At 35.3% G+C, this 13,219-nt stretch overlaps 1 protein-coding gene across 1 annotated transcript in view; it reads left to right on the forward strand.

Moving 5' to 3' along the window:
- Window positions 1-13,219, forward strand: part of COL25A1 (collagen type XXV alpha 1 chain) — a 285,548-nt gene that overhangs the window by 236,704 nt on the left and 35,625 nt on the right. The window contains exons 22-27 of the mRNA XM_088132984.1: window positions 2,307-2,351; window positions 5,689-5,766; window positions 8,249-8,272; window positions 11,338-11,382; window positions 12,079-12,123; window positions 12,468-12,548. Coding sequence (XP_087989110.1) covers window positions 2,307-2,351; window positions 5,689-5,766; window positions 8,249-8,272; window positions 11,338-11,382; window positions 12,079-12,123; window positions 12,468-12,548 — 318 coding nt within the window. The remainder of the gene's footprint in view (window positions 1-2,306; window positions 2,352-5,688; window positions 5,767-8,248; window positions 8,273-11,337; window positions 11,383-12,078; window positions 12,124-12,467; window positions 12,549-13,219) is intronic.

Below are 13,219 nucleotides of genomic sequence, written 5' to 3' on the forward strand. Positions count from 1 at the left end.
ACACAATGTTCATTACAGACTCCTTCCAATCTTTTTATTGCATCCTATATTAGGGTAATTTATTTCTCCATATTTTTATGACTACTGAAGTCAGTACTGAAGCACATAGGAGTGTGGGTGCAAATGCAAAATACTGAAATATTTTTGTGATTACACTTTAATTCATTAGTTGTATTATTATTGATTTAAAATACTAACCCATAATTTGGCTGAAGCTCCCTTTGTGTATTTGAAAATTATTTCCCACCTCAAATTGTTGAGGTGGGAAATAATTGCTTCCTTACTTGCTGCTGAGAATAAAGTGATTTCTAGTGTGTTCCAATGAACACAATCACTGCCTCCTTCTACACTTGCTATCCAGCTCCCCAGTGAATATTCCTTCTGTCTTGATTCTCAGGACAGAACACAATATCCCCCTATCCATTTCTTTCTGCATTTTCAATTTCTACTGCTCTCTCATATTCCATATGGAAGGGGGAGGTTTCCAATCATGTCCTTGACTGATAACTATATAGCCTCTCTTTTAACATCATCTCTGAAGCAGAGTCTACCATTTTCCCAGTTAGTCTTTTGAATAGCAATTACTGATTTTTTTCCAGATGTTCACTTAAAAAGTTCTTGTCTTTTGGAAAATCTGAAGAATTCTGCTCTGTTTCCATATTACAATATTTCAGGCATTTGAAGAGAGCTGCCATGTCTTCTTACAATTTTCTTTTCTTCAGGCTAAACATACTAAACACCTCCAACCATTTTCATTGGCTTTTCCTTCCAGATTTCTTATGATTTTGGTTGTACTCTGGACACATTCCAGTTTATCAATGTCTTTCCTAAACTCCAGTGCTCAGAACAGTTTGCAATATTATAGATATGGCTTCACCAATGCAGCATAGAGAGGAATAGAATAGAACCTTTTCTAGATCTTAAACACAATACTTTTTTGATGCAGCCTACAACTGAATTTGCTTTTTCTGCTGCTGCATCACACTGTTGGCTCATGTTCACCTTTGATGCTCTAAGGCACTTGGATCTTTTTGGCAGGTACTGCTGCCCAGTGTGGTCCCTTCATCTTATCCTGTGCTCAGCCTTTGATTTTTCCTACCCAAGTTTAGGAGTTTGCATTTGTCCCTATTAGAATTCACCTTGCTGATTTTTTACAACTTCTCAAGATCCTTCTGAATCATGATATTCCCCTCTAAAGTGTTTGTTACCACCACTATCTTTGTTTCATCTGCCATTTGTTAATCCTATTTTCTAACCCACATCCAAGTTATTTACAAATGTTGAACAGTACAGAGCCTGCAGCAGAGCTCTGCAGTGAGGCCATCTGGTGCTCCAGACTGATACAAAGCTATTGATGTATACTTTTGGGTTTATATTGTTCAACTCATTGTATTATCTATCAGCCTTGCAAGGTAGTCCAGACTAGAAGTGCACCCAGAAGCACTAGCTCTGCTTTATTGTAAGGTTACATTAACAGACTCTTGCAAGTCTGAAAGTACATTTTCCCCCCATTGCCTTTACAGCCCAAGAAACTAGGGAGGGTCCCTTCGGAGACATTTGCCACGCACACATTCCTTCTGTGGGCTCAGCTGCCACTTATCTGACTGTTGCCCTGTCTGAGGCTCTTCCCCCAATCTCCCAAGGTCATTCCCACCAACCGTTAAATTATCTCTTTTTTCCACAGCAGAATTAGAATAATTAGAACCAATTCATAATTCTGGTAAAAATCAATAGGTTTGATTTTATCTATTTTTACAAAAGCATCGCCCTCCTTGCTATGTGCCCCAGCTTAAAGCGAGCGATTTCTTTCTCTCCCAGTCATCCCCAGTTATAAAAGCTCCACATGACAACCATCATTGCAGGTCTGGGGAAAAGCAGCTGCCTAAAATGCCATCATCACAACTTTAATTGGGAATGTATATGCAAGAAGGAGGCCATGTGGGTAACAAGACAGTTTTCTCCTCATACCAACCTCTTGTAATTATTGCAAAATGATCAAATAAATATATTCAAGATTTATTGAAAACATGGGAGGCTGTTTCCCCCCTTTTCTGTGTAGAGTGGGAGTCTCCCTGGAGCAAGGCAAGGGTTAAACGATGACTTTGCATTCTCTTTTGGTCAGCTGATATGGGGGGCTCAGTGGCTCATGGTACTGCCAGCCTCCTCTCAGTGTTCTCACGTTGGAAAGGATGAAGACAATTTTGGCATCAACTTCAAAATGCTGTGGTGTTTGTAGTGACTTTAGTTTTCTTCTGTAATAGAAAACTTAAAAAATATTGATCTTCATTCTTTTTTTCCCCTACTAGGGTGATCCAGGAGATAAAGGTGATTTGGGAGCAGTGGGGCCAAGGGTAAGTGTGAAATACGTTCCTCTACTGGCAGTATACAAGATGGCTCCTTATTTTCAGATCTGGTTATGTAACCTAACTCTAGAAGGTCCATTTCTAGTAATGTATTGAAGAAAAGTGGGTGGGCTTTGAAATGCATTCTAACAGCAGTGAGGTATTCATATGCATCCTCCAACAGCCAATCCCATACACCTAAGAGATATTCCTGGATGCTTTTGTTCATCCATTCATTCATTGACATATAGGACATGGATATACTGATTCTCACAAATACATGTTATAATAATAATAATAATAATAATAATAATAATAATAATTTATTAAACTTGAATGTCACCTGACCCTCAATGATTCAGTGTATCTTTTCATACTTAACACACATTATGTATACAACCTTATACATAAAATAACTGATACATGAAACTAGGACACATACACACCCTCATAGACTGTAAAATGGATTGGAGATTTTTTCTTGTTCTCAAAAAAGAAAAAGAAAGAGAAAAAAATTAAAAAGAACAGGGTGAATGGACAACTTCTACCATTTAGGACAGACTATCAACAGTAACAGAAACAGCCGTCAAAAAATGCACTGCAGGCTCCTTTTGGTGGACTAGCAATGAAAACTTTGGAAAAGATACTCAGAATGCCAGGATGTGTCTATATTTAGAAAGATCAGAATTGTGCAGGCAGTCCCTGTGACCCTTTATGAAACTGAAAGTTGAACTTTGAAAAAGCAGAATATAAAGAGTATTGACCCTTTTGAATTTTGATGTTGGAAGAAGACTCCTGGGAATGCCATGGATAGTCAAGAAAACAAAGAAATGGATAATCAAACAAATCAACTCAGATTTCTCACTTAAGGCACAAATTACTAAGCTCAAATCATCATACTCTGAACACATTATGCAGAGACCTAGCTTTCTGGAGAAATCTATAGTGCTGGGAAAGATGGAAGAAAAGAGAAAAAGAGGACCACCAGCAGCAAAGTGGACGAACTCAGTTACAGTGGCAATCAGTGCACTATTAGAAGAAATGAAGGACCAGGTTGGGGACAGATCTTCTGGGGAAAATCAGTGTGGTCACTAAGAGTTGACACTGACCTGATAGCACATAATCAATCTAAAAAATAATACAGTGATATCACATTGGAATACATTTGCAACATCTCATATACTAGAACAGCATCAGAGTGACAGTGATACTTAGCATATTGCTAGCTATTTGTTTGACTGTACCCCAATAAATGACCCAACTATACCTGCTGGAATTACTAGATATCCTAATGTTATACTAATGTATCTAATGGTATACTAATGTATCTACTACAAAGACAGTAGAGAAAAATATTGAGAAATTCAGTGGTAAATTACAACTCATGGGATAGTGGAATACAGACTGGAAAAAATACAATCAAATATAGAATCAGTGTAAGGAGCAGATCCAGTATGCTTAAGTTGTATATGAGAAGATTTAATATGGTGAAAACTGAAGCAGAAAAAAATCAGAGTTTCAAAGAGGAAAAGGTCCAAATAGCTAGCTGTCATCATAGCTAGAAAAAGATGAAGGACAAAGGCCTTAAACAACAAGGAAGTTGCGTAATGCAGATTTCCAATATCAAACTTGAAATGACAATGAAATATAAATCAATATACTATAGGATTAGAATAGATTCAGAAACTGATTCTACCAGGAGTATATGAAATAGCCACTGAATTTTTCCAGTTGCTGGAAAAATGGCAGCTGGAGTACTAATACCTTTGGGTCAAGAATTATGGACCAAGATTGTGTGATCTAGGTACTGGAAAAGACTCAACTGCATAAATTTAGTTTTGCTAAAGGTCTTACAAAGAATAGGCTCATACATACAAAGGAATGTGAAATAAACAAGCAGGTTCATAAAAAGCAGAGGGAGACAAGATCGGATAACTAACATAAGATGGGTAATGGAGAGAGACAGAGAATGCAAAGGTTTACCTTTGCTCCTTGCTTATAATAAGGCCTTTGACTGTGTATATCTTATTAGAATATGAAATGGGCTCAGTTAATAACTGTGTTTGAACTCCTGATTATTGCACTCAGGAAACCTTGCAGGGAGCAAAAAGCTTTTGTAAGAGTTGAATTTAGAGAAACATTTCTTCAAAATAGTGATTGTATTTTTTCTACCACATTTGTTTAATGTATGTAGCAAATATTTGTAAGAATGACAGATTGGAAGAAATCATAGCTAGAATAAAAAAATGATGGTCAAAACATTAACAATTTGAAATTGTGGTTTGTTTTGATATTATTTGGTTATCCAAAAATAGACTTAGAAGTGTTCATTATTTTCATTATGAAAGTAAAGAGAGAAAGAGAAAAATCCAGATTAATGTTAAATATGAAAAAAAAATGTAGTATCAACCTGCATTCTTTGTGAACTTACTGTTGACAGCAACTAATCAGAAAGTTTTATTTTCATGAGCTCAAGCATAGATAAAAATGAACATTGTATTGTAGAAGTAAAAAGGAAATTAATCCTAAGGAGAAAGGCAATGACAGTGTTACATAAGAAGACAAAATTCCTGTCCAAAACAATGAACCTGAGACCAACTAAGTTATTTTAGGTAGAAGACTCATAGGCATTGGTGATACATCAGCAGAATCCCTGGTCTGTGCTAAGAATTCAGCAAACAGATACAAACTGGATTGTTACCTTTTAATTCTTTTAATAAAGAACAACATTGGCTGGTAAACCAGAACAGGATTAAGCATTGTTTACACTGTTGAAGGTTTAGTGGTTTGAGGGTTGATCCAGAGAACTTTGCTAAAAAGGGATGTTGGGTACTACCTAGAAAAGATGCTGAAAACCAGAAGAAGAGATGTGCCTAGCCCAACTGGAAGATTAGTCCGTGGAGCTGACAATGAGAGAAGAAAAGAGGATCAAAGGTTTTACCAGACAGAGAAAAGCCAACTACCAGTTGCCGGCCTGACTAAGAGAGACAAAATGTCACCAAGCTCTGTAAACTGTTCCTTAATTCTTAATTAGGAAATAGGTGGAATTATGAATATGGTCATGTTCACATATATTAAGCTCACATTGTAACCTGTGAATATATGTGTTTAGAGTTGTTTGGGCAGTCCAGAAAAAAAAATGTTCTCACCTGCCATTTAAATTGCTTACCAGGTAAGACTTGTGAGACGGGAGGAATCCACAGTGGAATGAAATGCAGTTAGCTATACTTGCCAAGTAAGGCTAGGAAAATGAAATTGTTTTTACTGCCTTCATTAACATGTTTTATAATGGGGGCTTGGGGCAAATGTGGTGTGTTTCCACATTTCTAGTGCTTTTCTTTTATAGGGTCCATCTGGAGAAAAAGGTGATCAAGGTGCCACAGAAATCATTGACTTCAATGGGAATATCCATGAAGCTTTACAGGTTTGTGATCAGTACACAATAAATATAAGGTGGGAGCAATATGAACACTGCTGTTCATATGTTACCAGTATAACTAAGTAATAAAGTATGTACTTTGCATTATACAATTCCTGTTTTAATTCCATCATATCAGAACTTGGAAATACATTGAATAATAGATAGTAGGTGTGATCTGATGAGTAAAAGCCAGTTTCATGTATATTTTTTTAGAAAATGCCATAAGAAATTGTTATTTGGAATAGATTATCCCTAACCTGTTGTTCTTTGGATGTCTTTGTGACACCAACATGTACAGTACCTAGTTAGCATTGCCACTAGCTATGTTGGCTGAAAGTTCTAGTCCAGCTTTTAGGAAGGCATCAAATTAGGGAAGACTGAGGTTGGCTTTCTTCTATTATAGCATTAAATAAATGGGTTGCCTCTGCATTTCCAGATCTTTGCTTACAATTTCTGGTTAATTAGAATACATTTTAATATTAAGTATTTGCACTGAGTTCATCCAAAATACCATAACAGGAAGCAACAGCTAGCTGACCATGGATTGGCAGAGGGGGGAAGCTAAGTAGGGTCAGATCTGGTTAGTATTTAGATGGGAGACAACCAAGAAATCTCATAGCTATAAACTAGACTGGGATGTTGAAAAAAAAATCCCAGAAGTGGGCAATGGTAAGTCACTTCTGTACTGTCATCAACAAAAAGGAATCAAATGCAAGTCAAGAGAATCTTTGCCCTTGCCTTTTTCTACCATCCAAAATAGTTCACAAAAAACTTATATTTTAGTTGAAGCTATTTTAATATAGGACAAATGGTTATGTGAGACAATTAGTCATAAAGAATTTTATTCTGCCTGCTTGTTGTTACCTTTACCCATAGCTAGGTAGTGGAGAGGGATGAGGTAGTGTTCTTGTATAAATTGTACCACTTGTAAACCTTTTCTGAAAAGATATTGCTACTAATTTCTGTCCAAACATCTTCCTTTTTTAAGTTACTTTGGCATAGCTGAAATCTCCATAACCATTTGGGAGTTAGCATATAGCAATGATTTACTGTTTGCTTATATCAAGACTTGAGAGCCAGTTAAGGTGTAGTATTTGTAAAAAACACAGATGCTAAATATGACAAATGATATTTACTTATACTTCATCTAGAAGTGGCCAGTCCAGTCACTAGTCCCTCAGGATGACCAAAGACTCTTCATGAAATTCTTAATCTATGTACCACTCAAGGGATTATGAATATGAAATAACAGTGATTCTTACAATGTAGTCCTATACCTATCTACTCAGAAAACTGTCTCATTATATAGATATATGATTGCAAACTTAGTTACTTTTGCCAATATTAAGCTCATTCCTACCCCTGCTTTTCAAGGAGCTTTTCAAGATATATAGAATTTAAACTTGATTCCTGTGGCTGTTGCTTAGCAGAGTAAACAAAAGTCTTGCTTTAGATATCAATCACTAACTTTACTTTCTGAAGATCAAGTTTACAAGTTATAGCAAGAGTTTGTTGCATGAACCCTTCATTCCATACTCTATATGAAATAGATAACTTTTATCATTGAAAAATAGTATGTATTTAATTTCTAATAAAATTAAATTAATTTCATAAGTGTTTATGAGATCAGTGTATGAGCAACCATCAAAATACTGAAGAAATAAACATTTTAAAAATAATATCCTTGGTGACAAAAACTAATATAAAACTATAAATAAGATATTAATCCAAAATACAGGAATGAATATGCTACATCTACAGTATATCAAGTCGGAAAACTTGTTTTGCATACCAACTGCTTAGACAAGGTTATAAAGGCTTAAATCTAAGCATTAAAGTAAATTTAAATATACTTTTTGCTAATTGCTAAAACCAGTTCTGCAGGTCTTTTAGAAGTCACACATTTTATTTGAAAAAATGTGTTGCGGTCAGATATAAGCAAATATTTGCTTTAGTTCAAGTTTGTTCATTTATAATTCTTGTATTTATTTGATCTTGCTCTATTGAGATCATTATTAATCCAGAGGTTTCAGCACTGTGCAGTTTCTCAACATAAGTTAATACCATTCAGTTTAAGTTACACTTTATTAAGTAGAATTAATTTTAATCACTTAATTGTTTATAATTCCATAAATGCATATACACTTCTTAAAGAACATCATTTGCCTGTGAGTTTACAAAGTTTGACCTTAAAACCATTATAATAAAGTAGGAAATTGACATACTGTTTCTTTATGAAAGTAAACAAAGTAATTCAAAGTAAATGCTTTATTATATGGATTGCTAAATGTGGATCCTTACATTGATCTTAAGATACAGGAGTGGTACTTAGACAATCTTCTTTTATTTTGGGGGAGCTAGTCAGATGCTTCTCTCAAACTGCCCCCCCCCAATTCTGTGAAATCTGTTCCTAAACAAGCGAAGTATTCTATTTCACACTGAACATCTGGTAACATTATTTTCTGCTAATATATTTTGCCAACAGAGGATTACCACCCTAACCGTCACGGTAATTCCTATTGCATGACGGTGTTTTGTAGCTGTTTTCTTCTGTGGTGTTGCATGTTTAGCGTTATTCTGATTTAGAATGTGTCATTGTTTGTCAAATATTGACCTTGTTTTATCACCACTTCTATTTCTTACATCAAGTGTATTAATGGATGTATTGTGGAAAGCTAGGATTTTAGTTTGGCTGCTTCTGAAATTAATAGCAGACATGGCCATTTCAGCAAGAAAGTAGGGATTCAAGCTTTTATTAGCACTGTAAGATCTTTTAACCATCTTTATTAAAACCAGCCACTAGTGCATTTTTCAGTGGGAATTTTAAAATGCAAGAACTTCAGAATGGGCTGATCTTCCCCATAGCTTGATTTTTCAAATTAATATTTTTTTAAAAAAAATCATATTGGCTATGTTAGAAGATACAGTGCATGCTTGCTTCAAAATTGTCTTTAATTCATCCAGTACTGTTGATTTGAATTTAACTGCCAGAATAAGTGATTTTTGAACAGAGTTGACATCTCAAGTACAACTTCTGTATTTCTTCTGTATTCCTCATCAATAATGACTAAGAGGGGAAGATTTGTATTATTTCCAGATGTGGAAAATAATATTAATAGAAATTTCAACCAAACAAGTTGAAAATATCCCTGATCCTCAATTTTTGAACTTTCCTACTGAACTTGGTCTTCCTTTACCTCTACAGGTGGTATATATTGTCTATATATACAGTCATATATAGACAATGATGTTTCTAGGAAATATAGAGCCAGTTTAGTATACTGATTAAGGTACTGACCTAGAAACTGGGAAACCATGAGTTGTAGTCATCCCTTAGATATGAAAGCCATCTGGGTGACTTTGGGCCAGTAATTCTCTCTCAGCCCAACTCACCTCACAGAGTTGTTGTGGGGAAATAGAAGGAGAGAGTATTACCCACCTAGAGTTGTACAAAATAAAGGCAGGTTATTAATATTACAATAGTATTTAAGGAATATGAATTTTATAATTCATGTAAGATAATTAGGTGTTGCTAGTATTTCAATGAAGCTTTTGTTTTATTTGACACAGACCCAAAGTTTTTATATAAATAGATTTTCCTGGTTCAGTATTTCACTGCTGTATAGCACCCAGCATGAAATACCTATATGCAAAATTAGTACTGGGAGGAAAAAAAGAAGCTAGATGACAGTTTGCATTATAGATTTACTGTGTATTTCATTAAATTGTGCAGCACGTCTCAAGGTAAATTCTTACTCTTCCTGTCTTTACTGTTTCTCACATAAGGGGTAGAAAAGATCTCTGCCTAAGACCATGTAGAGTAGAGGTAGGCAGCGTAGCATCCACATGACCCAACGTGCTGCAATATACCTTAATTGGTGCCAACCAGGCTCCCATCCAAAAGCTGCATCTTTGTCCTGTCCTTCCTATTTTTTGGAGTTTAGCTCCCTGATGATGCCACTCATTCTAGCTCTTGGCAGGAAAAAGTTGGGTGTGTGGCTTTTTTTTTTTAAATAAAAAAGCAAACTTTAAGGATGACCTTTTGGATAGTTGTTACTAGAACTCTGCAGAGATCACCCAACTTGTTTTGCAGCTATACTGTGGGTTTTGGAAAAAGCCAAACACACTTGCATCAGCCTGGCAGGACAGCTCATTGCAATTCATTCCTGATTCAGGAAAATATTGGAAAAAATAGAATATCTCCTTCAGAGTCTCTTCCTTCTTTCCTTCCTTCCTGCCTGCCTGCCTGCCTCTGAGAAAGTATTAGACCCTATTTACCCTACTATATGGGCAGACAACTAACCAAACTTTTTCTAATGGAACTCCATACAGGTTTTATCCAAGACTTATTTACAAGATGTCTATACGACACAATTATACAGGTTTACTAATTCAAAGTATACAGAGAAGTGGGCAATAGTCTTGTTCTTCTCTTCTCCCAGTATTTGCTGGATAATTTTCTGGTACTAGGGACTCAGTCTTCTTTGAAATGAGATTATAGTCTTTCACTTAGCTTTTCTCAACTGGGATTCCATGGATCCCTAGACTCCACAAGAGGTCACTAGGAATTCTGCAAGAGATCATGATTGAAAAAAGATAAACATCATTTTTTGAACATCACATGTCATACAATGCTAGCACTCACAGTGGTGAGAATTTTTATGTGTCATGACTCAGCGGCTAGCCTGCTGCCTTGCTGGTATTGTAAATGTAAAACATTGTGTAGGGTTCATATTTTTTTGTGATTTTTATGCAGGGGTAACCTGAAACCTGAAAATTATTTCAAAGGTTCCTCCAGGGTAAAAAGGTTGAGAAAGGCTGTTTTAACCTGAGCCAAGCATGATTTGTCATACACATCCTAATCTCCGCTTTTTTTTCCTTTTTTTTTTTTTTTTTTGTCCTTTGACCATGTCAACCACTTGCTTAATCCATAGAATTTCTAAATTCTTAATAATTCTTAGAACGTATAGGCTTAATGAGACCTGACCCCATCTCTGCCTTTCCTTTGATCTCTATATAAATTAAAATTGATATACATTTTTTTCATCCTGCTGAAAACAGATTTTCCTATGATTCTGCTATAATCCAAAAAGTCATATACAAACAAAGGTCTTTAAGCCTTGAAACTAATTCTATTTAATTCTGCCTGCAAGCATCCTGTTCCTGCAGATGTTAGAGGCTATAAATTACTTGTTTGCTATAGACTAGTCTTAAACTAGGGATGGGCAGCCTTGTAAATACCCATACGTACCTAGGGATCAAGTAATTTGGCTCTTATTCTGCAGTCAGATTGGATATCTGACTTTGTCCACAGAAAACTATGTAGTTTGTAGTTTTCACCAGTGCTGTTTAATAATGTCATCCTGACATTTAATTGTAACACATTTTGTCTGTCTATCCATATATGGCCATTGATTGTCATAGGTGTTGTTAGTCCTTGACTGTTTTAATGCAGTGTTCTTGTTGTCATGCTTATTTCAGTATTATAACATACTAAAATACATTTCAGGAAAAAAAAATGTTCTATCAAAATATGGATAGTACCGTACTAAAGTGAATTAATTTTGTATGTAGGGTCCTCCAGGCCCGCCTGGACCCCAAGGATTCCAAGGGTCAAAGGTGAGCGGACTAATTGTATTAGTATGATTATCAGTACATTATGTATTTGGTATAATTAATAATGTAATGTGACGTCTCTACCACTGTGTACTTTGAGGAACTTACAAGACATTGGGGCAATTCAAATAAAAATATTTACTTCAACAATAACACATTATTGTATAACAGCTAAGTTTGTTCAACAAATTTAATAGAATCTTCCATTAATTTTCTTATTTTTACTCTTGAACTGTCTAAAGGCAATTTAACATACCAAACATCTGTAAAGCAATATTACATACTCTATTATTCTATCCACTATTATTCTAGTGTTCCATAGAACACTATCTATGGAAGAATTTCATGTTGTTCAAAAGATTATAGAGCTGTTCACTTGCTCCTGGTCTTTTATGAAGCCATTAGAGGGATAAATTTTGTTGAACCACATCAAGAGCCAGCAGTACTTTTTTATTCTGGCTTGTTTCAAGAAAGTATAGTTTGGAAGTGAATCAGAATTTCTAGTTCAAACAAAATGACAAACATTGGTTAGTTCAAAAGTTGGAGAAGGTACCTTTGATTTCTTCCTTGTAGCCATTCTAAAGGCAGGAAGGAGAAAACACACTGATCAAACAGACTTATTTATTTAATATTAAATTACGATATATTCCAAATAATAATGGCTCAGTGGAATTGATGAATTTGGATTTTATTTTGCAGGGTGAACCTGGATCACCCGGATTACCTGGTGCCGATGGGGAGCAGGTATTTGAGCATATCTTTACTGTATTACTATTGATAAAAGGAATAAATGATAATGGTTCATTAAAAACTGAATATAATAGGAAGGAAGGAAGGAAGGAAGGAAGGAAGGAAGGAAGGAAGGAAGGAAGGAAGGAAGGAAGGAAGGAAGGAAGGAAGGAAGGAGGAAGGAAGGAAATTTTTTTTGCTGCAGAACCTTTTTCACTATCCTTGAAGAACAAAAGATACAACCAAGATATTAATGTAACTAAATATTTTGTTTCTGAAGTTAGTATATTAGTTTACTTTAAGTTGATTTTCATTGTTACTATAATGCTCTGTTTATTGTCATAAATATGCTGTTTCAGGGGCCCAAAGGCTCAAAGGGTGATCTGGGTGACCCTGGAATACCAGGAGAAAAAGGAGGAATTGGACTTCCAGGTTTGCCAGTAAGTTTATTTAAAATTGTCTTTGATAGCAACATTTCTAATAACTGCCTCAGTATCTTTTTCTCAAAGACAATCATTCATATTATCTTTATTTTAGAACATGTTATTTGGCACTGTGCAAAAAATTTACATAAACAGTGGAAGACAGAGGGAGATAAAAGAGTGGTAGTTTTGATTAATTTCAGATAAGACTCAGGAGAACTAAAGAAGTGAGGGTTTTGAGGAAAGCTTTGAAAGAAGAGAAGAGATAGTGAATTTTTGTGGAAGGAGCTCCAAGTACATGGGCAATGTAGTTTCATATCATGCACTGAATGTGTGTGTGTGTGTAAATAAAATTCTCCTGAAAAATCAAGTAGGTATAGAAACATAAAATCCCCAAGTGGGATCCCATTCTTGATTTCTCTTACTTCAGAAACATTTAAACTAACCACTTTGATAGTAAACCAATTAATTGTGTTTTAACTCCAAGATGTGGCAAAGCTAACTGGCAAAATTACAAATAAATATGTTAATTAAACATAGTGGGAAGTGGACTGTTTATTAGGAAAAACAATGTATCACAGGAATAGCTTAAAAGTAAGTGCAGTATTATTTGTAAGTGTGTTATTCTCCAGGTTAACTTAAATCTATTCATTTGCCATTCTGCCTGGGTAAACACTGTTGACTTTAGC

Source organism: Python bivittatus, unplaced genomic scaffold, assembly GCF_059951505.1.
Source record: "Python bivittatus isolate LINGU-HERP-01145 unplaced genomic scaffold, Pbiv_v1 ctg000070_np1212, whole genome shotgun sequence".
Classification (NCBI taxonomy): domain Eukaryota; kingdom Metazoa; phylum Chordata; class Lepidosauria; order Squamata; family Pythonidae; genus Python; species Python bivittatus.